General features: G+C 46.0%; 1 protein-coding gene across 10 annotated transcripts in view; it reads right to left on the bottom strand.

The window, feature by feature from the left end:
* The window catches only part of ate1 (arginyltransferase 1), a 322,895-nt gene that overhangs the window by 112,685 nt on the left and 182,748 nt on the right, over positions 1-27,462 (bottom strand). For 9 of the 10 annotated variants that reach the window (XR_015079213.1, XM_085994567.1, XM_085994574.1 and 6 more), the window contains one exon: positions 15,217-15,316. The exons of the other annotated variant lie outside the window; for it this stretch is intronic. Coding sequence is in view for 8 of the 9 variants with exons in the window: in XM_085994567.1 (XP_085850693.1) it covers positions 15,217-15,316 (100 nt within the window). In the remaining variant the exon portion in view is untranslated. The remainder of the gene's footprint in view (positions 1-15,216; positions 15,317-27,462) is intronic. 10 annotated transcript variants of the gene reach the window in all.

A 27,462-nucleotide genomic window follows, 5' to 3' on the forward strand; every position in this document is an offset into this window, starting at 1 on the left:
TGCAGGGGCATACTTAAAAAAGAAATTAGGAGGGCGAGGAGGGGCCATGAAATAACACTGGCGAGCAAAATAAAGGAAAATCCTAAGATGTTTTATAAGTATATTAAGGGCAAGAGGATAACCAGGGAAAAGGTAGGGCCCATTAGGGACCAAAGTGGCAATCTGTGTGTAGAGCCAGAGGATGTAGGCGGGGTTTTAAATGAATTTTTTGCATCTGTGTTCACTATGGAGAAAGACGATGCAGACATAGAAATCGGGCAAGGGGACTGTGACATACTTGAACATATTAGCATCGAGAGGGAGGAGGTGCTAGCGGTTTTAGCAGGCCAAAAAGTGGATAAATCCCCAGGCCCGGACGAGATGTATCCCAGGCTGCTGTGGGAGGCAAAGGAGGAGATTGCAGGGGCTCTGACACAAATTTTCAGAACCTCTCTGGCCACAGGGGATGTACCAGAGGACTGGAGAACAGCTAATGTAGTACCATTATTCAAGAAGGGTAGCAGGGATAAACCAGGGAATTACAGGCCAGTGAGTCTAACATCTGTGGTAGGGAAATTATTGGAAAAAATTCTGAGGGACAAAATTAATCTCCACTTGGAGAGGCAAGGATTAATCGGGGATAGTCAGCATGGCTTTGTCAAGGGTAAATCATGTCTGACAAATCTGATTGAATTTTTCGAGGGGGTGACTACGGGGGTGGATGAGGGAAATGCTGTGGATGTGGTTTCCATGGACTTCAGTAAAGCTTTTGACAAAGTCCCGCATAGGAGACTGGTCAAGAAGGTAAGAGCCCATGGGATCCAGGGTGCCTTGGCGCGTTGGATCCTAAACTGGCTGAGTGGCAGGAGGCAGAGGGTGATGGTCGAAGGTTGCTTTTGTGACTGGAAGCCTGTGTCCAGTGGGGTACCTCAGGGATCGGTGCTGGGTCCCTTGTTGTTTGTGATCTACATAAATGATTTGGATGAGAATGTAAAAGGTATGATCAGTAAATTCGCAGATGACACGAAAATTGGTGGGGTGGTAAATTGCGAGGAGGAAAGCCTCCGGCTACAGGACGATATAAACGGGTTGGTCAGATGGGCGGAAAAGTGGCAAATGGAATTTAACCCTGAAAAGTGCGAGGTGATGCATTTTGGACGGACAAATAAGGCAAGGGAATACACAATGAGTGGTAGGACCCTAGGAAGTACAGAGGGTCAGAGGGACCTTGGTGTACATGTACATAGATCCCTGAAGGCAGCGGAGCAGGTAGATAAGGTGGTTAAAAAGGCATATGGGATACTTGCCTTCATTAGCCGAGGCATAGAATATAAGAGCAGGGAGGTTATGATGGAGCTGTACAAAACGCTGGTGAGGCCACAGCTGGAGTACTGTGTGCAGTTCTGGTCGCCTCACTATAGGAAGGATGTGATTGCTTTGGAGAGGGTGCAGAGAAGATTCACCAGGATGTTACCTGGGATGGAGCGCCTCAGCTATGAAGAGAGGCTGGACAGGCTGGGGTTGTTTTCCTTGGAGCAGAGAAGGCTGAGGGGGGACCTGATTGAGGTGTACAAAATGATGAGGGGCATAGATAGGGTAGATAAAGAGGAACTTTTCCCCTTAGTGGGGGGGTCAATAACAAGGGGGCATAGATTCAGGGTAAGGGGCAGGAGATTTAGAGGGGATTTGAGGAGGAACTTTTTCACCCAGAGGGTGGTTGGAATGTGGAACTCAATGCCTGAAAGGGTGGTAGAGGCAGGAACCCTCACAACATTCAAGAAGCATTTGGATGAGCACTTGAAATGCCATTGCATACAAGGCTATGGACCAAATGCTGGAAAATGGGATTAGACTGGACAGGGATGGGTGGGCGGCGCAGACACGATGGGCCGAAGGGCCTCTTTCTGTGCTGTAAAACTCTATGACTCTATGACTAAACAAACCAATATTTTACAGCAGTTCTTAATTTGGAAAGCAAGCTTGGGAGAACTTAACAGATCTTGACACAACTGACAATGTTAGCAGTGGATATTGAATCTGTTTTGTTGTGTATTATCATAATCTACAAGAGTACCAAAAATCGGGCACTGTTCAAAGATTTCGGCAACCACAAAGATTTTGCTGTAGTTAAATCTGGCTTCCAACAATTTTTTTCAGTGATTCCTGCTATTTTCTTCAAAAACCAGTGTAGGCAGGTATATGCATCGTACACAAATGCATACATTTTTCCCCAATTGGAGTGGCAAATCATTGTTCACAAGTAGGCTTGTTGACAATTCCTTGATCTCCCAGACCACAAGCATAATTTTTTTCCAACTATCCGACTGACCATTGCAACTGTGTCCTTAGCTTGCTGTTCTGATTGGAAAGTGTGCCTGAGGGAGAAGGGGTTCCCGAGTTTGAAATAATTACCTCTGGCCTAAGTCACAGGCTAAGGCATGCAACTTGTCGTCAGACATTTTAAGCAGGATAATGGGTTTCCCCGCAAGTAAGTTATGTACACAATTTATATGTGGAAATAAATTTGATTTGTTTTAAATCTCGATTACCTTAAATGCACATTAATTTAACAAAGCATTCAAAAAAAATTGATAAAAATGAGCATTTATCTTTCATTGAGAGCACTAAATTTGGTTGAGTCAATGGATCCCATCCTCAATATTTTGCTAAAGTCATTCCAGGTAATTTACATAGGTCTCCCAAGATTATAATAGAATTTAAAAGGCTGACTTTATATTCAATATTCTCATTCTGAACATAAATGCTTAGCCCTAAATCACTGAAAATGCACATTTTGATTCTGCAATGAATAAGTCAGCTTGTTAATACATGCATGTATTTTTCAGCATCTGATATCTTAATCAAAGTCTACAAGACAAACATTAAATCGAGATAAACTACATTTTCTGTGGCAAAAACAAACCATAAAGGAAAACAAAATGCCTTTTAATCTGAAGGTTAGGTTGAAATTTGGTGGAAGCTGTCTGGCCTGACAATCAAATTGATTCCTGTTGTAGATGCTTAACTGCTTTTATGCTTCATTAGCCTACTTGATGTTCATAATGCAGGGGTGAAACAGGTGGATTAAAATAATTACCAGTGAAAATGTGTGCGCGTCACAAGAGATCTTACAATTTCCTTTTTGTCCCTGCTCATTTTCAGACTATTGGCCAAACTGTCCTCTGCTTTAACAATCCTGAATGTTTGATGCAATGTATTGTAATGTCTACACATAAAATAACCAATTAAAATTGCAATAATTTTAATAATTTTCATCTTCAAATTTACCATTTACCACTGCTGGAAAGATAATCACTGGAATTTTCAGAAGGATGGAACTGTGCCCCAGTGTATTAACATGCTACAATAGCTGTCCATCTGATTTCCCAGCTTCTAGAGTTATAAAGAGTAGCTGGCAGCAGCAATCATTCATCAGATGATGCTATGAAAACATGAAGGATCTTTTACTAGTCTGAAACGCATGATTCCCTTGGGTATTGATACTGCTATTCTGTAGGACAGTATTCAGAATATTAGATTTTTGCAACAGTTCACATTTTCACTTAACAGCCCAGAAGCACAAGGATCCAACAGCTCATTTCATTGTGTGCTAGTTTTCATAGTATTTTTCTTTGCAACTAAAATTGTAAAAAGATTGAAAACCAATCACCTACGGTTGCTGCCACTACATTCCTAGTACTATCTACAGAGTGCTTTTGTGTCCCGAATAACAGTTTGAATCTTAATGCTGGTGCAGATGATATCATACGTGGCATTGAAAATCTGACAAAAGATCGAATTTACCTTGATGCCATTAGCATTTTTTTCCTCCAAAAGTTAAGCCAATAGGAGGGTAATAAATCCACTAACATACATAAATACTTAGATGTATAATGAATATTTCAGAAATAAATTGCGACAATCCAGTTTTTTCATTCCAACCTGAACAAAACAAAAACATTAAAATTACTTAGTGTACCACAGGCACAGCTGTAGAGGTGATGGTGAATAAAATACAACACTGTTATTTTTTTCACCTTGGACTTGAAAAGTTCAGTCTTTAAAATGGACAAATGATCAAGTCAAATTTGTGTCACCAGATGACACTATGAAATGAACAAATGTTTAGGTTTCATTAAACTTCATCTGGAATGAAATAATTTTCATTTTTGTTTGTACAGTCTTGATTTTAATCCTTAAACAATGTCAAATTGTTCGTAATCCAATAATTCTAACAAAATGATAAATCATTTTGTAATTAGTAGAAGAATGCAAGATTCAGAGATAACTGTATAACTGGAGTTTATTGCTGTTCTCAGAACATATGTATGATCACAACTGGCTTCTGGAAGAGTTTGCTGGGCTTCACCTTTATAAATAAAAAAAGTGATTGGTAAACCTTACTTTTCTGACTCTTTTTCTTGCACCAATGAAGCTTTGCTTTTTCATGAACACAAATTGGATAGCAACTGCAAACGGGTGCGGGGATCACGATGCGCAATTATACCGCACCCATTCAAAGTAATGCAGGCAGCATGCCAGCTTTGTGCAGCCTGTTCATTGTAATGATTGCTGCATGCAGCCAGTGCTAACTGTGCTGTTCATTGGCTGCACGCATCAACAGTGGGCCCAATATTGTTACTTGCTAGCACTACTTAAAGCTAGCCTGCATTGCTTAAAGCTAACCTGCACCTCATAAAGGGAAGGTGCACTGTGGCTGCTGGAGGTACTGACATAATTCAGAATAGTGCTGTGCAACAAAAAACAATGGCTGAGCATGGGAGAGAGCAACATCGTTTTCTGGCGCTGCACTGAGGGTCTTGGTGGAGGAGGAGGAAAAGAGGAGATAGGTCTTGTATCCGAAGGAGGGCAGAAGGCCCTTCAGACACTCGATGAGAAGCCAGTGGGAACAGATAGCCACGGAGGTAAATGCCAGGAGTTTAGCCCCGAGGACCTGGATGCAGTGACGTAATAAGTTTAATGAGCTCACACGAGTGGTCAAGGTCAGTGAATGCATCTTCAAATGCCATATCCTATCAACTGCACCACTAATCTCAACCACTGCTCAATTCTAATAGCCATTACAGAGACGTGGTTGCACAGTGACCAAGGTTGGGAACTAAATATTCCAGGATACTTAACTTTTAGAAGAGATAGGCAAAATGGAAAAGGAGGAGGGGTAGCCCTGATAATAAAGGATGGGATAAAGACAGTAGAGAGAAAGGATCTTAGCTCCGAAAATCAAGAAGTAGAATCAGTTTGGGTAGAGCTAAGGAACAGCAAGGGGCAGAAAACATTGGTGGGAGTTGCTTTTCGACCCCCAAACAGTAGTTGTAATGTAGGGCAGAGTACAACTCAGGAAATTAGAGGCGCATGTAACAAGGGTAATACAGTAATCATGGGGGACTTTAATCTACATATAGACTGGGCAAACCAAATTTGCAGTAAAAATGTGGAGGGCAAATTCATGGAATGTATGCAAGATAGTTTTCTAGATCAGTATGTTGAGGAACCAACTAGGGAACAGCCTATTTTAGATCTACTATTGTGCAATGAGAAAGGGTTAATTAATAACCTTGTAGTAAAGGGGCCCTCAGTGAAGAGTGACCATAATATGATAGAATTTTATATTAAGTTTGAAACTAATTTAGTTAAATCCAAAACTAGGGTCGTAAAGCTAAATAAAGCAAACTACTTGGGTATGAGGGGTGTTGTGGCGAAGGTACATTGGGGAACTACATTAAAAGGTATAATGGTAGACAAGCAATGGCTAGCATTTTTTTATTCATTCATGGGATGAGGGCATCGCTGGCAAGGCTAGCATTTATTGCCCTTGAGAAGGTCCGCTGCAGTCCGTGTGGAGAAGGTACTCCCACAGTGCTGTTAGGGAGGGAGTTCCAGGATTTTGACCCAGTGATGATGAAGGAACGGCGATATACAGGTAGACTATCCTTTATCCGAACTTCCGAAAACCGAAAACCTCTAAAAACCGAAAGTTTTTTCGTTCAGCGTAAATCGTGCGCACGACATGACCAGAGTGGCGCACGACTTATGCTGAGCAGGGCAGAGGGTCACAGAGTTCCCTCCTGGGTAGGAGATTGCAGGCCGAGCTGGGCAGTGTGAAGGAGGTACCGGGAGAGTGAACCCAACAATACAGTGGCCCGTCCGATATTCTTTTCTCCCCCCGACCCGACCCGAACCGCGGCCCGTCCGATATTCTTTTCTCCCCCCCACCCGACCCGACCCCACCCCCGACCCGTCCGATATTCTTTTCTCCCCCCCCCCATCCGACCCGTCCGATATTCTTTTCCCCCGACCCGTCCGATATTCTTTTCTCCCCCCTGCCACCCGACCCGACCCCCCCCCCACCGACCCGAACCGTCCGATATTCTTTTCTCCGCTCCCCCCCCGGACCGACCCCCCGCCGACCTGAACCGCGGCCCGTCCGATATTCTTTTCTCCCCCCACACCCGACCCCCTACCTGATTTGCGGGCCAGCTTAGTAGGAGTCAGCCGATATCCGGCTTTCCAGAGAAGCAGGAAGGGGAATGAGACACGGAACAGTCGCAAGAGGTAGCCTGAACTTTTAAAATTTATATTAAATACAAATTTCCCAGTCTTATAATAATACCTTCTGAAATACGAAAAATTCCAAAAACCGAAACTCAGATGGTCCCAAGGCTTTCGGATAAGGGATAGTGTACCTGTACTTCCAAGTCAGGATGGTGTGTGACTTGGAGGAGAACTTGGAGGTGTTTCCATGTGCCTACTGCCCTTGTCCTTCTAGGTGGAAGAGGTCGTGGGTTTGGGAGGTGCTGCCGAAGAAGCCTTGGCGAGTTGCTGCAGTGCTACTTGTAGATGCTACACACCGTAGCCACGGTACGCCGGTGGTGGAGAGAGTGAATGTTTAAGGTGGTGGATGGGGTGCCAATCAAGTGGGCTGCTTTGTCTTGGATGGTGTCCAGCTTCTTGAGTGTTGTTGGAGCTGCACTCATCCAGGCAAGTGGAGAGTATTCCATCACACTCCTGACTTGTGCCTTGTAGATGTTGGAATGGCTCTGGGGAGTCAGGAGGTGAGACACTTGCTGCAGAATACCTAGCCTTTGACCTGCTCTTGTTGCCACAGTGTTTATGTGGCTGGTACAGTTAAGTTTCTGCTCAACGGTGACCTCCCAGGGTGTTGATGGTGGAGGATTCGGCGATGGTAATGCCATTGAATGTCAAGGGGCGTGGTTGGACTCTCGCTTGTTAGAGATAGTCATTGTCTGGCACTTGTGTGGCGCGAATGCTACCTGCCACTTATCAGCCCAAGCCTGAACGTCGTCCAGGTCTCGTTGCATGTGGGCATGGACTGCTTCATTATCTGAGGAGTTGTGAATGCCATTTAACACTGCAGTCATCAGCGAACATCCCCATTTCTGACCTTATGTTGGAGGGAAGGTCATTGATGAAGTAGCTGAAGATGGTTGGGCCTAAGACACTGCCCTGAGGAACTCCAGCAGCAATGTCCTGGGGCTGTGATGATTGACCTCCAACCACCACAACCATCTTCCTTTGTGCTAGGTATGACTCCAGCCAGTGGAGAGTTTTCCCCCCGACTCCCATTGACTTCAGTTTTACTAGGGCTCCTTGATGCCACACTTGGTCAAATGCTGCCTTGATGTCAAGGGCAGTCACTCTCACACCTCACCCCTGAAATTAAGCTCCTTTGTCCATGTTTGGCCCAAGGCTGTAATGAGGTTGGGAGCAGAGTAATCTTGGCAGAACCCAAACTGGGCATCAGTGAGCAGGTTATTGGTAAGTGCCGCATGATAGCACTGTCGATGATACCTTCCATCACTGTGCTGATGATTGAGAGTAGACTGATGGGGCGGCAATTGGCCGGATTGGATTTGTCCTGCATTTTGTGGACAGGACATACCTGGGCAGTTTTCCACATTGTCGGATAGATGCCAGTGTTGTAGCTGTACTGGAACAGCTGGACTAGAGGCGTGGCTAGTTCTGGAGCACAAGTCTTCAGCACGACAGCCGGGATGTTGTCGGGGCCCACAGCCTTTGCTGTATCCAGTACGCTCAGCCATTTCTTGATATCACATGGAGTGAAGCGAATTGGCTGAAGACTGGCTTCCGTGATAATGGGGACCTCAGGAGGAGGCCGATATGGATCATCCACTCGGCACTTCTGGCTGAAGGTGGTTGCAAACGCTTCAGCCTAGTCTTTTGCACTCATGTGCTGGGCTCCACCATCATTGAGGATGGGGGTATTCATGGAGCCTCCTCCTCCTGTTAGTTGTTTAATGGTTCACCACCATTCAAGACTGGATATCGCAGAACTGCAGAGCTTTGATCTGATCCGTTGATTGTGGAATTGCTTAGCCTTGTCTATAGCATGCTGCTTCCACTTTTTAGCATGCATGTAGTCCTGTGTTGCAGCTTCCCCAGGTTGGCATCTCATTTTTAGGTACGTCTGGTGCTGTTACTGGCATGCTCTTCAACACTCCTTATTGAAGCAGGGTTGGTCCCCTGGCTTGATGGTAATGGTAGAGTGAGGGATATGCAGGGCCATGAGGTTACAGATTGTGGTGGAATATAGTTCTGCTGCTGCTGATGGCCCACAGCGCCTCATGGATGCCCAGTTTTGAGCTGCTAGATCTGTTCAGAATCTATCCCATTTAGCACGGTGGTAGTGCCACACAACACGATGGAGGGTGTCCTCAGTGTGAAGACGGGACTTCGTCTCCACAATGACTGTGCGGTGGTTACTGCTACCAATACTGTCATGGACAGATGCATCTGCGACAGGTAGATTGGTGAAAACGAGGTCAAGTCGGTTTTTCCCCTCGTGTTGGTTCTCTCACCACCTGTCGCAGGCCCAGACTGGCAGCTATGTTCTTCGGGACTTGGTCAATAGTGGCGCTACCGAGCCACTCTTGGTGATGGACATTGAAGTCCCCCACCCAGAGTACATTCTGTGCCCTTGCTACTCTCAGTGCTTCTTCCAAGTGGTGCTCAACATGTCAGAGTACTGATTCATCAGCTGAGGGAGGGTGGTAGGTGGTAATCAGCAGGTTTCCTTGCCCATACTTGACCTGAAGCCATGAGACTTCATGGGGTCTGGAGTCAATGTTGAGGACATAAAGAATTAATACATAATTTACAACAAATATACACTCCTTTAAGGCACAAAACCCCCCACAGGAAATTTGGTCCAACCGTGGCTAACAAGAGAAGTTAAAGATAGCATTAGATCAAAGGAAGAGGCTTATAATGTTGTCAAAAAGAGTAGTAAGCCTGAGGATTAGGAGGATTTTAGAATTCAGCAAAGGAGGACTAAGAAATTGATAAAGAAAGGGAAAATAGAATATGAGAGTAAACTAGCGAGAGATATAAACAGGCTGTAAAAGCTTCTATAGGTATGTAAAAAGGAAAAGATTAGCGAAAGTAAATATCCTTTACAGGCTGAGAAAGGAGAAATTATAATGGGGAATAAGGAAATGGCAAGAAATTAAACAAATACTTTGTGCCTGTCTTCACGGAAGAAGACGCAAAAAAGCTCCCGGAAATATTGGAGAACCAAGGATCTAGCGAGAATGAGGAACTGAAAGAAATTAGTATTAGTAAGAAAATAGTACTGGAGAAATTAATGGGACTGAAAGCCGATAAATTCCCTGGACCTGATGGCCTACATCCTGGAGTTTTGAAAGAGGTTGCTATAGAGATGCATTGTGTTGTGTCTGTGTGTTGATAGAGACACTGAAGACAGGAGTTGGTTTGATAGGTGTTTACTAAACAAAGTCTGGAGGGGAACTAACGGATACAACACAATACTCAGGCTTATATAGCCCGAGTGGCCATTACCGGCATTACAGTACACATGGGGCTCTTAAAGGCACATACACTACACATTGGTTGTCATCTTCCAAGATTCCGTTGAATCTAGAATAGTTTCTGCGATTGGAAAGTAGCAAATGTAACCCCACTATTTAAGAAAGGAGGGAAGAGAGAAAACGGGAAACTACAGACCAGTTAGCCCGACACCACTAGTAGGGAAAATGCTAGAATCTATTATTCTCTAGAGTTTAGAAGAATAAGAGGTGATCTCATTGAAACATACAAAATTCTTACAGGGCTTGACAGGGTAGATACAGGTAGGATGTTTCCCCTGGCTGGGGAGTCGAGAACCGGGGGGGGGGGGTCATAGTTTCAGAATAAGGGGGTCGGCCATTTAGGACCGAGATGAGGAGAAATTTCTTCACTCAGAGGGTGGTGAATCTTTGGCATTCTCTACCCCAGAGGGCTGTGGAGGCTCAGTCGTTGACTATATTCAAGACAAAGGTCGATAGATTTTAGGGTATTAAGGGAATCAAGGGATATGGGAAGAGTTCAGGAAAGTGGAGTTGAGGTAGAAGATCAGCCATGATCTTATTGAATGGCGGAGCAGGCTCGAGGGGCCAAATGGCCTACTCCTGCTCCTATTCCTTATGTTCTAATTCACCACACCCCATCACTCACTTTACCAACAATCTCTTTCAATCAGGACTCATACCTAACATTCATATGCTTCACCTCACCCTCGTATACTTAGCACAGTTTCAAGCCTTACACCCACATGTCACAGCTTGTGCACATTGCCAGCTATTCAACCATGACAGCCACATCACCCAAACATATTGCACGACACTCACTGACACACTTCCCTCTCTCTTACAGGACAACGTGACGCACAACCGGAAGCAGCAGGAGCTAACTGGAGGGGGAGAGGCACACTTCCATGTTCTGACCCCCATGGAGGAGATCATGCTGGCCATAATGGGAAGGGCCATTGCTGAGGCAGTAGCCAGCGGCGGAGCTGAATCCATTGAAGGTGACAATATCCTCGTACATAATCCTCCTTTACATTCCTCCTCATCCCACAATCTCTTCTGACTTACAAGCTGCAGATGGAGTAACCATGCACTTCTTACTTTCCCCACTCGCCTCACCATAACCTTACCCATGTACATTTTTCCTTTCAGATGTCCAAGAAGTGCAACCTGCCCAGGCAGTGGGGGGAGACCAAGAAGACAGTGATGATGAAGACACACAGGGTACTTGATTTCAGTCACAGCCACCAGCTCAAGCACTGACACAGCGCATATCTTACAGGATAACACAGAGCCAGGAGCTGAACGTGCTGGGACACCGGCCACAAATGCACTGCAGCCAGGGCAGGGGGCAAGGATAGCGCAGTTGCCAGCTCGCCAGAGGGTGAGGTTGCACACAGGTTCTGCTGCACAGGACTCAGATGAGGACTTCAATGGGCCAGGCTACCGAAGAAAGCTAATAGATGTGAGAAAGACTTGCATTCATATTGCGCCTTTCACGACCGTGGGACATCCCAAAGTGCTTTACAGCCACTAAAATACATTTTTTGAAATGTAGTCACTGTTTTGTGTACACAACAAAATGCTTGCTGCATTCGGATGCCTGCCATAAAGCCTGCGTTCAATTTCAAGGAGCATGGAGGAGTCTGGCACCAACTTGGCACAGGGCTTTGCGCAGAGTTTAGAGCCCATCCTTCCCAGCATGGAACTGGTGGCCAACTCCATCAAAACACTTGTGGATGCAACCATGATGCAGCGTCTGATGGCTGATGTCTCAGCATCCATTGCAGCACAAGCAGCTTCCACCAAAAGTTTAAGTGCTGTAGTGGAAGCACAGACAGCTGTCATGCAATCTCAGACTGATGTCATGCAAAGTCAATTTGCTGCCATGCAAGCTCAGACTGCTGCCATCATGGCTGTGGATACCAGTGTTCAAAGGGGCTTCCAGGGTGTCACAGCAGTACAGCAATCTGTCCTGACAGATTACTAGGCTTGCTGAGGCTCCGCCCTGGGGGAGTGGCAGTGGCTCCATGGAGCACCCACCTGTTGTCCTTCTTCTTCATCTTCTTCTTCGGCAGTCCCTCGGAACCGAGGATGACTTGCTTCCACATTAAAAATGAGTTCTCAGGTGACTGATGAGTCCAATGCGGGACCTACAGTCTCTGTCACAGGTGGGGCAGACGGTGGTTGAAGGGGCAGGTGGGTGGGGTGCTTGGGTTGACATGCGCTCGGCTTCCGCTTGCTCCGGGCGAAGAGACTCGAGGTGTTCGGTGCCTTCTCGGATGCTTCTTCTCCATTTTGTGCGGTCTTGGGCCAGGGATTCCCAGGCGTCGGTGGGGATGTTGCACTTTTTCAAGGAGGCTTTGAGGGTGTCCTTGAAGTGTTTCCTCTGCCCACCTGGTGCTCTCTTGCCGTGCCGGAGCTCCAAGTAGAGCGCTTGTTTTGGGAGTCTCGTATCGGGCATGTGGACGATGTGACCCGTCCATCGGAGCTGATCGAGCGTGGTCAAAGCTTCGATGCTGGGGATGTTGGCCTGAGCGAGAACACGGACGTTGGTGCGCCAACGTGGGCCACTTTCCATACCTCGGGAGCCTACCGTCAACAAGGGCAGACGTCGATGACGAAGTCCAACACCGCCTTTAGTGTGCCAGTGCAGCTTTCGGTCGCCTGAGGAAGAGTGTGTTTCAAGACCAGGACTTCAAACCCAGCACTAAGCTCATGGTCTACAGAGCAGTAGTGATACCCGCCCTCCTGTATGCCTCAGAGACATGGAACATGTACAGCAGGCACCTCAAAGCACTGGAGAGGTACCACCAACGCTGCCTCCGCAAGATCCTGCAAATTCATTGGCAGGATAGGTGCACCAACCAACATGTTGTCCACTCTCAGGATGACAGCATTCGTGATGTCAAACCTGCCACTCCACCAGTTGCTGCTGCCAGTCAGCCTGCCAGCCCAGAATGCTGCCTCCCATGTCGAGATGGTGCAGTCTGAAGCCAGGCCTTCTGGGCCCTGAGCTGCTCGAAGCCATCCTTTAAGTTCAGCTGCAGTCTCCTCCACTGAAAATCAGCAGCCTTCCACCAGCCATGCTGCAGCCACTGGGGTAGCACTTTGTAGAAGCACTAGGACAGGCTAAGGCACACAGAAGACAGGCACAAAGGGAATGCACAAGGATGATTAGTTTAAGTTTGTGCAATATGGCATGATTTAATTTATAAATTTGGTTTGGAATGTGTATTCTGTGTTGGCTTTTATTTTTGCATTGGGGCCAAGAGGACGTTCCTTCATCGTCGCTGGGTCAAAATCCTGGAACTCCCTACCTCACAGCACTGTGCAAGTACCTTCACCACATGGACTGCAGCGGTTCAAGAAGGCAGCTCACCACCACCTTCTCAAGGGCAATTAGGGATGGGCAATAAATGCCCACATCCCGACAATGAATAAATAAAAAAAAAGGATGATGCGGTCAGTGACAGAGGGAAGATAAGGAGTGTGGGACTGTTGGTGAATGGGGAATTGGGGTTCAGGTTGCCTGTATCGCACTTGAATTAGTTCTTCATGTACAACCCGTCAGAAAGGGGCTGCCTAGGTTGCAGCCAATCTTCCTCTTCCCCCTCTTCCTCTTACTTGCCCTCCTCCTGCTCAGCTTCTCGCCTGATCTGTGGTGGTAAGTGCTGTTCCCTCATGGTGGCAAGGTTGTGCAGCATACCACCACAAATCTTGAGACCTGCTCAGCTGAGTACTGAAGGGCTCCTCCAGAGCAGCCCAAGCAGCGGAATTGTTGCTTCAGCAAGCCAATGGTCTGCTCTATCACATTTCTTGTGGCAGCATGGCTCTCATTGTATGCATGCTGCGCACGTGTGCTTGGGTTGCGAACCAGAGTCATGAGCCATGCGTCAGCGATATAGCCCTTATCGCCCAGTAGCCACCATTTGGTTTGCCGTAGTGGCTGAAATGCAGCTGGCACAGCGGACTGCCGCAGGATGATGGCATCACGACTGTTACCAGATACCGGGCATTGACCTGCATGATGCGCTTCCTATGGTCACACATCAGCTGCGCGTTGAAGGAGTGGAATTCCTTTTGGTTCCGGTACATGGCAGAGTTGACATGCAGCGCACGCAAAGCAATGTGCATGCAGTCAATCAAACCCTGCACCATGGGGAAGCCTGCAATCCTTGCAAACCTTCGTGCTCGCTCCACCTGCTTCTCTCTGGCAAGAGGGAATGAACTGAAGTTATCTCTCATTGAATAGAGAGCCTCAGTGACCTCCCTCATGCAACAGTGCACTGCAAACTGCGAGGTGTTGCTAATATCTACAGCAACAGCCTAGAAGGAGCCAGACACAAACGTTCATTGCTAAAGTCACGTTCACAGCCACTGGCAATGCATTCCTTGCCCTGCTCGAAGGTTGGAGTTGTGGCTGCAGAAGGTGGCAGATTTCAGTGATGACCTCCTTAATGAAGTGCAGACGTCTCAAACATTGGTCGTCACTGAGGTTCAGTAGGAGAATTGCTCCCTGAACACCCGAGGCAGATATGGCCTCCTGCCGAGAGCCCTTCTCCCCGCCTCGTTGGTCCTGTTCTGGCCTCTGCTCATTCCCCCAGTTATGCTCGATTCCAAGAGGAAGGCCTACTAGTGCACCCATGTCTGGGAGCAACTGGTTTCTTCAGAAGCCTTAAAGTCAGCAAAAAGTACTTGCCACATCACTCCCTGCACACTTTTGAAACTTAAACAACTATGGAAAGCACCAAAAACGTGTAAAATTGTAGCAACAGCCAGTAGAAATAAACCAGCAACTAAACTGCAAGTAGGTGATGATCCCTTTAAATAGCACTGGTCGGGGGTCCTTCATGTTGCTTAATGAGTGTTCAGCTGTGAGAGGTTAAGCGAAGTTCCAAAATGGCAGCACTGGTGTCATGATTAGCCTGCTCTGCCTACTACACGTGTGCTAACCCCTTTACCAAGATGGTGTCTGGCACGCTTCGCACCAGATGTGTGCGCGCCTGCCGCGTATGTCATTTTGGAATCCTATCGGCGTTGTAGTGCCCAGAAAACGGGTGCTACCGAGCCCAATTTCACCACCCCCCCCAGTCTCTTAATGTCACATGATCATTTTCCTGCAAAATATCATAGAACTTTGGCTCCAAATTGTATTTAAATTGCTCAGCCATGTAGAGAATCCAGTATTTAGTGACTTTGTATTGTGTATAACTGGAGTGTCTCAGGATACAGTGGAAATACACAATTCACTAAATTACATTCCTACCTGTATTGTGCAAGGTTGCATTTGAATTTCAATGAAAGATGAAAATTTATTTTCTAACAACATGGAAGTAGTGACAGTGGAACCAAACAAAACAACTTTAATTACCTTGTACTTCATTTTAGGACATGAATGGATGTAGAAGCCCATGTAGTAATAACGTAGATTAGGGGCTGTCTTCTGTAGCTGAGTTGTAAAAGCAATTTCCCTAGAATAAACCACAACATAGAATATTAAAATCAATAGGGCATTTAAATTCGCTAAAAGCAGCATTAGGGTCAACACTGGGCTATATTTCTTCTAGGTTCAGCATTCTAAATCTCTCTCTCTCACCCACCCCCACCGTACAAGGAGAATGGAAAAAAACAAGAACGCATTAGTTTAGAAAGGGCATAGCATTCAGAAAATCAGCTCGGGCTAACACTTGAAGCCTCTATTCTACCACCATCTCCTCCCTTCAAGAGGCTGATCTGAAATTCAAACAGCCTGTGATTAAAGGCCCTATTTAGCAGTTTCTGGTTAATATTCATGTATAGTGATTTTTTTTTAAACAAAGATCAGGGCCGGCCATCATCCCCAGCTGGGCAGAAAACAACAGAACAAACAAGAATGAGAGCATTTTCCTCCTTTGGTTTTCAACAAGCAAAAGAGAAGACTTCTCAGGCTGCAGAACCAATTCATATGCAAATGCACCACCTGCACAAATAAAAGTATAAGCATGCCTCTTTTAACTGAATCTTGAATTTAGATTATATACACAATTGTACTGATTGGAGGGAAAAAGACTAAAGCAATATTAATCAAGGACAATTGAAGTACTACATATAGATAAAGACAAGAAATACATATAATGTTCGAACATTTCATTTTGAGTTGCTGCTGCCTGTTTTTTTTAGGAGTCCATTCACTACACCATTTGCTATCATAAACCAATAGAATACAGTGTACTCTTAATAATTCAAAGTTGCCTTGTGCTTTAAAAAATTGAATTAAGCCACAAAAAATGCAGCAATGTGGGAATTTAGTGATAAAATTGCATAAAAGTGTGATAATTTGAATTAGCGATTTTAAATTAAGGAGATTAAACTTTATTGTGAATTCCAAGTTAGAACCTTGTTGGAATTTTGACAGGGTCCAGGCAGCTTCAATATCCCCAAAATTCAGACTTCAAGCAAATGTTCAGGCAATTGTGCCACAATTTCTTTTGGATAATCGCAGCTCTGTACAATGCACACAGTTGCAGTTACATGTAATGAATTACACAAACTCAATTCATTATCAAAAAAAATCCTTGCATTTTTATTCTGACTATAACAATGAGTAGGGGAGAAGAACTGGAACTGAATGTGCCTATTAACATAACGAATGTACAAATTATATAAAACGTTAACATAGAGTCTACAGCACAGAAACAGGCCATTCAGCCCAACTGGTCTATGCCTGCCTTTATACTCCACACGAGCCTCCGCCCACCCCTCTTCATCTAAACCTAGCAGCATAACCTTCTATTCTTTTCTCTCTCACATGCTTATCCAGCTTCTCCTTAAATGCATCTATGTTATTCACCTCAACTACTCCTTCTGGTAACAAGTTCTACATTACATAAGAAGTAGGAGCAGGAGTAGGCCATACGGCCCCGCTCCGCCATTCAATAGGATCATGGCTGATCCGAACCTAGACTCACGTCCACTTCCCTGCCCGCTCCCCGTAACCCCTAATTCACTTATCAGCTAGGAAACTGTCTATCTCCGTTTTAAATGTATTTAATGTCGCAGCTTCCACAGCTCTCTGAGGTAGCAAATTCCATAGATTTACTACCCTCTGAGTGAAGAAGTTTCTCCTCATCTCAGTTTTGAAAGGGCAGCCCCTTATTCTAAGATTATGCCCCCTAGTTCTAGTCTCACCAATCAGTGGAAACATCCTCACCGCATCCACCTGATCAAGCCCCCTCACAATCTTATATGTTTCGATAAGATCACCTCTCATTCTTCTGAATTCCAGTGAGTAGAGGCCCAACCTATTCAACCTTTCCTCATAAGTCAACCCCCATATCTCCGGAATCAACCGAGTGAACCTTCTCTGTACTGCCTCGAGAGCAAGTATATCTTTTCTTAAATATGGAAACCAAAACTGTACGCAGTATTCCAGGTGTGGCCTCACCAGTACCCTGTATAACTGAAGCAAGACTTCCCTGCTTTTATACTCCATCCCTTTTGCAATAAAAGCCAAGATTCCATTGGCCTTCCTGATCACCTGCATACTAACCTTCTGTGTTTCATGCACCAGGACCCCCAGATCCCTTTGAATTGTAGCACTTTGCAGTTTCTCTCCATTTAGATAATAACTTGCTCTTTGATTTTTTCTGCCAAAGTGCATAACCTCACACTTTCCAACATTATATTCCATCTGCCAAATTTCTGCCCACTCACTTAGCCTGTCTATGTCCTTTTGCAGGTTTTTTATGTCCTCCTATCTCACTGCTTTCCCTCCCATCTTTGTATCATCAGCAAACTTGGATATGTTGCACTCGGTCCCTCCCTCCAAATCGTTAATATAGATTGTAAAGAGTTGGGGTCCCAGCACCGACCCCTGCGGAACACCACTAGTCACAGATTGCCAACCCGAGAATGAACCATTTATTCCAACTCTCTGGCTATCTAACAGAAAACAATCTTCCACCCATGCCAGTATATTACCCCCAATCCCGTGATTTTTTATCTTGTGCAGTAATCTTGTGTGGCACCTTGTCAAATGCCTTTTGGAAGTCCAAATACACCACATCCACTGGTTCCCCTTTATCCACCCTGTCTGTTATGTCCTCAAAGAATTCGAGCAAATTTGTCAAACATGACTTCCCCTTCGTAAAACCATGCTGACTCTGTCCGATTAAATTATGCTTATCCAAATGTCCTGTTACTGCTTCCTTAATAATGGACTCCAACATTTTACCAACCACAGATGTTAGGCTAACTGGTCTATAGTTTCCAGCCTTTTGTCTACTTCCCTTTTTAAATAAGGGCGTTACAGTAGCAGTTTTCCAATCTGCTGGGACCTTACCTGAAACCAGGGAGTTCTGGAAAATTACCACTAATGCATCCACAATCCCCACTGCCACTTCTCTCAAGACCCTAGGATGTAAGCCATCAGGTCCAGGGGATTTATCCGCCTTTAGTCCCATTATCTTACCGAGTACCACCTCCTTAGTGATTTTAATCGTGTTTAGCTCCTCCCCCCCTATAGCCCCCTGTTTGTCCAGTGTTGGGATATTTTTAATGTCCTCTACTGTAAAGACTGATGCAAAATATTTGTTCAGCGTTTTTGCCATCTCCATGTTCCCCACCACTAATTTCCCGGTCTCGTCCTCTAAGGGACCAACATTCACTTTAGCCACCCTTTTTCTTTTTATATAACTGTAGAAACTCTTGCTATCTGTTTTTATATTTTTTGCTAGTTTACTTTCATAATCTATCTTCCCTTTCTTAATTAATCTTTTAGTTATTCTTTGCTGGCTTTTAAATGCTTCCCAATCTTCTATCCTCCCACTAGATTTGGCTACTTTATATGCCCTTGTTTTCAGTCGGATACTATCCTTTATTACTTTACTTAGCCACGGATGGCTGTCTTTTCTTTTACGCCCCTTTTTCCTCACTGGAATATATTTTTCTTGAAAGTTGTGAAATATCTCCTTGAATGTACACCACTGCTCATGTACCGTCTTACCCTTTAATCTCTTTTCCCAGTCCACTTTAGTCAACTCTGCTCTCATACCTTCATAGTCTCCTTTATTTAAGCTTAGTACGCTGGTTTGAGATCCAACTCTCTCACCCTCCAACTGAATTTGGAATTCAACCATGTTATGGTCACTCATTCCAAGGGGATCCTTTACTCAGACATTTTTAATTAATCCTGTCTCATTACACAGGACCAGATCTAAGATTGCCTGCCCCCTGGTTGGTTCAGTAACATACTGCTCAAGGAACCCATCCCGAATGCACTCTATGAACTCTTCCTCAAGGCTGCCCTGCCCAATTTGATTTGTCCAGTCAATATGAAAGTTAAAATCCCCCATGATTATAGCTGTTCCCTTATTACAAGCCCCAACTATTTCCTGATTTATACTCCGACCAACAGAGTTGCAACTGTTCGGAGGCCTATAGACTACGCCCACTAGTGACTTTTCCCCCTTATTATTCCTTATCTCCACCCAAACCGTTTCACTATCCTGATCCTTTGACCCAATATCATTTCTCACTATTGCAGTGATTCCATCCTTTATTAACATAGCCACCCCACCTCCCTTTCCTTTCTGTCTGTCCTTCCGAATTGTCAAATACCCCTGGATGTTTAGTTCCCAGTCATGGTCATCTTGCAGCCATGTTTCTGTAATGGCCACCAGATCATACCCATGTGAAGTTATTTGTACCGTCAACTCGTCTATTTTGTTACGAATGCTGCGTGCATTCAGATAAAGAACTTTCAAATATGTTTTCTGACAATTTATTCCTGCTTATACCCCCTTTACTACTTTACCTTTATCTTTATACATTCTGTCCCTTCCTGACACGCTCTGGTTTTTAATTCCCCCACTGCTACCTTGCTCTATTGCCTTCTCCGCTGACATTTTTATTTTTTGCTCTCTTGAAACCTCCCCCCCACTAATTAGTTTAAAGCCCTCTCTACAGCCCTAGTTATTCGATTTGCCAGGATTCTAGTCCCAGCACTGGCCAAGTGAAGCCCGTCCCAACGGAATAGCTCTCTTCTGTCCCAGTACTGGTGCCAGTGTCCCAAGAAGCAAAACCCATTTCTCCCACACCAGTCTTTGAGCCACGCATTTAACTCTCTGATTTTATTTACCCTAGCCAAATTTGCTCGTGGCTCGGGTAATAATCCATTATTACCCTAGTGGTTCTGTTTTTTAATTTGGCCCCTAGCTGCTCATACTCCCTCAGCAGAACCTCTTTCCTTGTCCTATCTATGTCGTTGGTACCAACATGGACCACGACAACTGGATCCTCCCCCTCCCACTCCAAGTTTCTCTCCAGTCCAGAGGAGATGTCCTTAACCCTGGCACCGGGCAGGCAACACAGCCTTCGGGACTCTCGCTCTCGGCTGCAAAGAACCCTATCTATCCCCCTAATGATACTATCCCCAACCACTACAACATTTCTTTTTACTTCCCCCCATTTGAATGGCCCCCTGTTCCATGGTGCTGTGGCCAGGTTGCTCATCCTCCCTGCAGTCCCCGTTCCCGTCCCCACAGGGAGTAAGAGCCTCGAACCTGTTGGACAAGAGCAAGGGCTGTGGCTCCTCCAACACTGCCTCCTGGATCCCCGTACCTGCCTCACTCATAGTCACACCCTCCTGTCCCTGACTACGGACTACATCTGAATTAGTTAATCTAATTGGTGTGACTACTTCCTGGAACACAGAGTCCAGGTAACTCTCCCCCTCCCTGATGTGTCGCAGTGTTTGAAGCTCGGACTCCAGCTCATCAACACGGAGCCGGAGTTCCTCGAGCAGCCAACACTTACTGCAAATGTGATCACTGTGAGCATCAATGGTGTCCACCAGCTCCCACATATTGCAGCAGAAACACATCACCTGCTCTCCCATTCTATGTAATTAATTAAATTTATTAATATTTTTTAAATGGTATATTTAAGGGCCCTGGTTTACAAACTGTCCCGCTACACCACAGAGACGTTAAAAACTATAAACCACAGAGTTAAAGTTTTTTTTAAAAAGAGAGAAATACTCCCAACCAATAACTTACCTGCTTCGTGGTGACGTCACACCTCGATTACTTTTTACTTCTCTCCCTCTGAGATTGGAGATTGGTACGCCTACGCCTTACCTTTTATAGGTCGCTGCCGCTCGGACTCCTCCCGCCGCCGCTGAGGCCTACCCACGCCTCGGGCTTACCTTTTATAGGTCGCTGCCGCTCGGACTCCTCCCGCCGCCGCACTGAGGCCTACCCACGCCTCGGGCTTACCTTTTATAGGTCGCTGCCGCTCGGACTCCTCCCACCGCCGCTCTGAGGCCTACCCACGCCTCGGGCTTACCTTTTATAGGTTGCTGCCGCTCGGACTCCTCCCGCCGCCGCTGAGGCCTACCCACGCCTCGGGCTTACCTTTTATAGGTCGCTGCCGCTCAGGCTCCTCCCGCCGCCGCTCTGAGGCCTACCCACGCCTCGGGCTTACCTTTTATAGGTCACTGCTGCTCGGACTCCTCCCGCCGCCGCTCTGATCTTTGGGTAAAGTTTCTCCTGAATTCCCTATTGGATTTATTAGTGGCGATCTTGTATTTATTACCTCTACTTTTGGACCCCTCTGCAAGTGGAAACAATTTCTCGACATCTACCCTGTCAAACCCTTTCATAACCTTAAAAGACCTCGATCAGGTCACCCCCCCCCCGCCCCCAGCCTTCTCTTTTCTGGAGAAAAAGAGCACCAGCCTGTTCAGCCTTTCCTGATAAATATATCTTGCAGTTCTGGTATCTTTTTTGCACTTTCTCCAGTTTCTTTTTTATAATATGGAAACCAGAATTGTGCAGAGTCCTCCGAATGTGGTCTAACCACCAAGGTTCTATACACATTTAACATAACTTCTTTGCTTTTCAGTTTTATTCCTCTAGAAATGAACCCCAGTGTTTGGTTTGCTTTCTTTATGGCCTTATTAACCTGCTTTGCTACTTTTAATTATTTGTGAATGTGTACTCCTAGATTCCTTTGCTCCTCTACCCCATTTAGACTATTAACCAAGCAGTATGTGGCCTCTTGATTCTTCTGACCAAAATGCACCACCTTACACTTCGCTATATTGAAACATGCTCATTCTGCAAGTTCATTAATGTCTTTTATTTTGTTGCATGCTTCCTCAGTACAGTAAACTCTTGTTTAAACGGCACTTAATCATCTGGAATTCTTTAATAACCGGCAAAATAGATAGAAACATAAAAGATAGGAGCAGGAGTAGGCCATTCGGCCCCTCGAGCCTGCTCCACCATTCAATGCGATCATGGCTGATCATCCAAATTCAGTACCCGGTCCCTGTTTTCTCCCCATACCCCTTGACCCCATTAGCCTTAAGAAATATATCCAACTCCTTCTGGAATATATATAATGAACTGGCCTCCACTGCCGTCTGTGGTAGAGAGTTCCACAGGTTCACCACTCTCTGGGTGAAGAAATCCCTCCTCATTTCTGTCCTAAATGGCCTACCCCTTATCCTTAGGCTGTGACCCCTGGTTCTGGACTCCCCGACCATCGGGAACATCCTTCCTGCATCTAGTCTGTCCAGTCCGGTCAGAATTTTATAAGTTTCAATGAGATCACCTCTCATTCTTCTAAACTCCAGCGAGTACAAGCCCAATCGACCCAATCTCTCCTCATAAGTCATTCCTGCCATCCCAGGTATCAGCCTGGTGAATCTTCGCTGAACTCCTTCCATGGCAAGAACATCCTTCCTCAGATAAGGCGACCAAAACTGCACACAATACTCAAGGTGTGGTCTCACCAAGGCCCTGTACAACTGCAGCAAGACATCCTTGTTCCTGTACTTGAACCCTCTTGCTACAAAGGCCAACATACCATTTGCCTTCTTAACCGCCTGCTGCACCTGCATGCTTACCTTCAGCGACTGGTGCACAAGGACACCCAGGTCTTGTTGCACTTCCCCTTCTCCCAATCTATTGCCATTTAGATAATAATCTGCCTTCCTGTTGTTGCCACCAAAGTGGACAAACTCACATTTATCCACGTTATATTGCATCTGCCATGTTTCTGCCCAATCACCCATGTCCAAATCATCCTGGAGTTTCTCGACATCCTCCTCACAGCACACACGCCCACCCAGCTTTGTGTCGTCTGCAAATTTGGAGATATTACATCTAGTTCCCTTGTCTAGATCATTAATATATATTGTGAATAGCTGGGGTCCAAGGACCGATCCCTGCGGTACCCCACTAGTCACTGCCTGCCACTCGGAAAAGGACCCGTTTATTCCAACTCTGCTTTCTGTCTGCCAACCAGTTCTCTATCCAAGTCAATGCCTTGCCCCCAATCCCATGTGCCTTAAATTTACACGCTAATCTCTTATGCGGTACCTTATCGAAGGCCTTCTGAAAGTCCAGATACACCACATCCACTGGGTCTCCCTTATCTATTTTACCAATTACATCCTCAAAAAATTCCAGTAGATTAGTCAAGCACGATAACCGGTAATCTTGCTGAAGCCATCCATTTTTTGTTTTTCCGAGTCCAAGTTTCCCACGGTGGCCGAGTTAGTCCGTGGTTTTTATTTTTTGTGTGTTAAAAATTGCCTGCCTCTCGGTTATCCGGAATTTTTCATCAACCGACACCACCCCGGTCCCGTAGGTGCCGGATACGAAAGAGTTTACTGTATTACCTATTCCCCCAATGTGGTGTCGTCCACAAATTTTGAAATTGTACCTTAGATTTCAGAGTCCAAAACGTTAATGCAAATTGTAAACAACAGTGGTCCCAGCACCACGTGCCACCTTCTGCCAGTCTAGGTAACTACCCTCAACAGCTACTCTCTGTTTTCTGTTTTGTAGCCAGCTATCCATTCTTCCACTTGTCCCCTGACTCCACATGCTCTGACCTTAGTCATGAGTCTACTATGCGGTACCTTATTGAAGGCCTTTTGAAAATCCAAAGATATTACATCTACTACATTACCCTTGTCTACTCTTCGTTACTTCTTCAAAAAATTCAATAAGATTGGTCAAGCATGACCTTCCCTTTTGAAATCCATGCTGACTACTCTATTACATTTTAGGTTTTCAGATGTTTCTCTGTTATATCTTTGAGTAAAGATCCATTATCTTTACTACCACCGACTTTAAACCAACAGGTCTATAATTCCCTGGACTATTTCTATTTCCCTTTTTGAATATAGGAATAACATTAGCTGCCCACCAGTCCTCAGGCACTATTCCCTTTTCAAATGAAATTTTATATATATTAGTAATAGTACCTCTGTTTTAATACGCGTGGATGCAATCCATCTGGACAACGAGGTTTATTCTCTCTAAGTTTGATTAGTTTATCAATTATCTCCCCTCTTTCTATCTTAAATGTTTCTTATATCTTTTTTGATCTCTTCTTCTATTGTCATGTCCACCCTGTTCGTCTCCCTAGTAAATAGAGAGTCAAATACGTTAAGAAAAGAGGACATAAAATTAGCACATAAGAATACAGCTAATGAATGGTTAAGTTACTGATTTGGACACACCTAAGCTTGTTGGTGCAAAATTATTTTATTTTAATAATTTGTAAGCATGCCTGGGCATCTCACTCAAGCAACAAGTGCATCCATGACCAAAAAATCCCCACCTCTGTCCATGTGTATGTCTTCTCTCATATATCCTTGTGTGCATCTTTTTTTCTCTCTCTCCGTCCCTAGCAGTACTGTGTTTCTCTCCCTCTCCGTCCCTAGCAGTACTGTGTTTCTCTCCCTCTCCGTCCCTAGCAGTACTGTGTTTCTCTCTCTCTCCGTCCCTAGCAGTACTGCGTTTCTCTCCCTCTCCGTCCCTAGCAGTACTGTGTTTCTCTCCCTCTCCGTCCCCAGCAGTACTGTGTTTCTCTCTCTCTCCGTCCCTAGCAGTACTGTGTTTCTCTCTCTCTCCGTCCCCAGCAGTACTGTGTTTCTCTCTCTCTCCGTCCCCAGCAGTACTGTGTTTCTCTCTCTCTCCGTCCCTAGCAGTACTGTGTTTCTCCCTCTCCGTCCCTAGCAGTACTGTGTTTTCTCTCTCTCCGTCCCTAGCAGTAGTGTTTCTCTCTCTCCGTCCCTAGCAGTACTGTGTTTCTCTCTCTCCGTCCCTAGCAGTACTGTGTTTCTCTCCCCCTCCGTCCCTAGCAGTACTGTGTTTCTCTCTCTCTCCGTCCCTAGCAGTACTGTGTTTCTCTCCCTCTCCGTCCCTAGCAGTACTGTGTTTCTCTCCCTCTCCGTCCCTAGCAGTACTGTGTTTCTCTCCCTCTCCGTCCCTAGCAGTACTGTGTTTCTCTCTCTCTCCGTCCCTAGCCGTACTGTGTTTCTCTCTCTCTCCGTCCCTAGCAGTACTGTGTTTCTCTCTCTCCGTCCCCAGCAGTACTGTGTTTCTCTCTCTCCGTCCCCAGCAGTACTGTGTTTCTCTCTCTCCGTCCCTAGCAGTACTGTGTTTCTCTCTCTCCGTCCCTAGCAGTACTGTGTTTCTCTCTCTCCGTCCCCAGCAGTACTGTGTTTCTCTCTCTCTCCGTCCCTAGCAGTACTGTGTTTCTCTCTCCGTCCCTAGCAGTACTGTGTTTCTCTCTCTCTCCGTCCCCAGCAGTAGTGTTTCTCTCTCTCCGTCCCTAGCAGTACTGTGTTTCTCTCTCTCTCCGTCCCTAGCAGTGCTGTGTTTCTCTCTCTCTCCGTCCCCAGCAGTACTGTGTTTCTCTCTCTCCGTCCCCAGCAGTACTGTGTTTCTCTCTCTCCGTCCCTAGCAGTACTGTGTTTCTCTCTCTCCGTCCCTAGCAGTACTGTGTTTCTCTCTCTCCGTCCCCAGCAGTACTGTGTTTCTCTCTCTCTCCGTCCCTAGCAGTACTGTGTTTCTCTCTCCGTCCCTAGCAGTACTGTGTTTCTCTCTCTCTCCGTCCCCAGCAGTAGTGTTTCTCTCTCTCCGTCCCTAGCAGTACTGTGTTTCTCTCTCTCTCCGTCCCTAGCAGTGCTGTGTTTCTCTCTCTCTCCGTCCCCAGCAGTACTGCGTTTCTCTCTCTCTCCGTTCCTAGCAGTACTGTGTTTCTCTCTCTCCGTCCCTAGCAGTACTGTGTTTCTTTCTCTCCGTCCCTAGCAGTACTGTGTTTCTCTCTCTCTCCGTCCCTCGCAGTGCTGTGTTTCTCTCTCCGTCCCTAGCAGTACTGTGTTTCTCTCTCTCCGTCCCTAGCAGTACTGTGTTTCTCTCCCTCTCCGTCCCTAGCAGTACTGTTTCTCTCTCTCTCCGTCCCTAGCAGTACTGTGTTTCTCTCCCTCTCCGTCCCCAGCAGTACTGTGTTTCTCTCTCTCTCCGTCCCCAGCAGTACTGTGTTTCTCTCCCTCTCCGTCCCCAGCAGTACTGTGTTTCTCTCTCTCTCCGTCCCCAGCAGTACTGTGTTTCTCTCTCTCTCCGTCCCTAGCAGTACTGTGTTTCTCTCTCTCCATCCCTAGCAGTACTGTGTTTCCCTCTCTCTCCGTCCCTCGCAGTACTGTGTTTCTCTCCCTCTCCGTCCCTAGCAGTACTGTGTTTCTCTCTCTCTCCGGCCCTAGCAGTACTGTGTCTCTCTCTCTGTTCCTAGCAGTACTGTGTTTCTCTCTCTCCGTCCCTAGCAGTACTGTGTTTCTCTCTCTCCGTCCCCAGCAATACTGTGTTTCTCTCTCTCCGTCCCTCGCAGTACTGTGTTTCTCTCTCTCTCCGTCCCTAGCAGTACTGTGTTTCTCTCTCTCTCCGTCCCTAGCAGTACTGTGTTTCTCTCTCTCCGTCCCTCGCAGTACTGTGTTTCTCCCTCACCGTCCCCAGCAGTACTGTGTTTCTCTTTCTCCGTCCCCAGCAGTACTGTGTTTCTCTCTCTCCGTCCCCAGCAGTACTGTGTTTCTCTCTCTCCGTCCCTCGCAGTACTGTGTTTCTCTCTCTCTCCGTCCCTAGCAGTACTGTGTTTCTCTCTCTCCGTCCCTCGCAGTACTGTGTTTCTCTTTCTCCGTCCCCAGCAGTACTGTGTTTCTCTCTCTCCGTCCCCAGCAGTACTGTGTTTCTCTCTCTCCGTCCCTCGCAGTACTGTGTTTCTCTCTCTCTCCGTCCCTAGCAGTACTGTGTTTCTCTCTCTCCGTCCCCAGCAGTACTGTGTTTCTCTCTCTCTCCGTTCCTAGCAGTACTGTGTTTCTCTCTCTCCGTCCCCAGCAGTACTGTGTTTCTCTCTCTCCGTCCCCAGCAGTACTGTGTTTCTCTCTCTCCGTCCCTCGCAGTACTGTGTTTCTCCCTCACCGTCCCCAGCAGTACTGTGTTTCTCTCTCTCTCCGTCCCTAGCAGTACTGTGTTTCTCTCTCTCTTACTGTTCTTTCTGAAAATCTATCTCTCCTTTTGCTTCCTCATTGTGTGTCTATTGTGTCTTTCCCTACTACACATTTGTGCTTTAATTTATTCCTTTCCCCCTGTGCTTCTCCGTTTCTTCTTCTGTCTATTTCCCTCTTGTTGCATCCCCTCCAATGTGGCTGTGCTTTTCTCCCTCTCTCTATGGTTCTGTGCTTCTCTCTTTATTTGTGTTGCGTCTCTCCCTCTATATCACGAAAGCATTTTCTCCTCCCCTGTGTGTCTGTGCTTCACACTCCCTTCCACACTGTCTC

This window comes from Somniosus microcephalus, chromosome 8, assembly GCF_052327205.1.
Source record: "Somniosus microcephalus isolate GS21.2 chromosome 8, FLI_Smic_1.0, whole genome shotgun sequence".
In the NCBI taxonomy this organism is placed as follows: domain Eukaryota; kingdom Metazoa; phylum Chordata; class Chondrichthyes; order Squaliformes; family Somniosidae; genus Somniosus; species Somniosus microcephalus.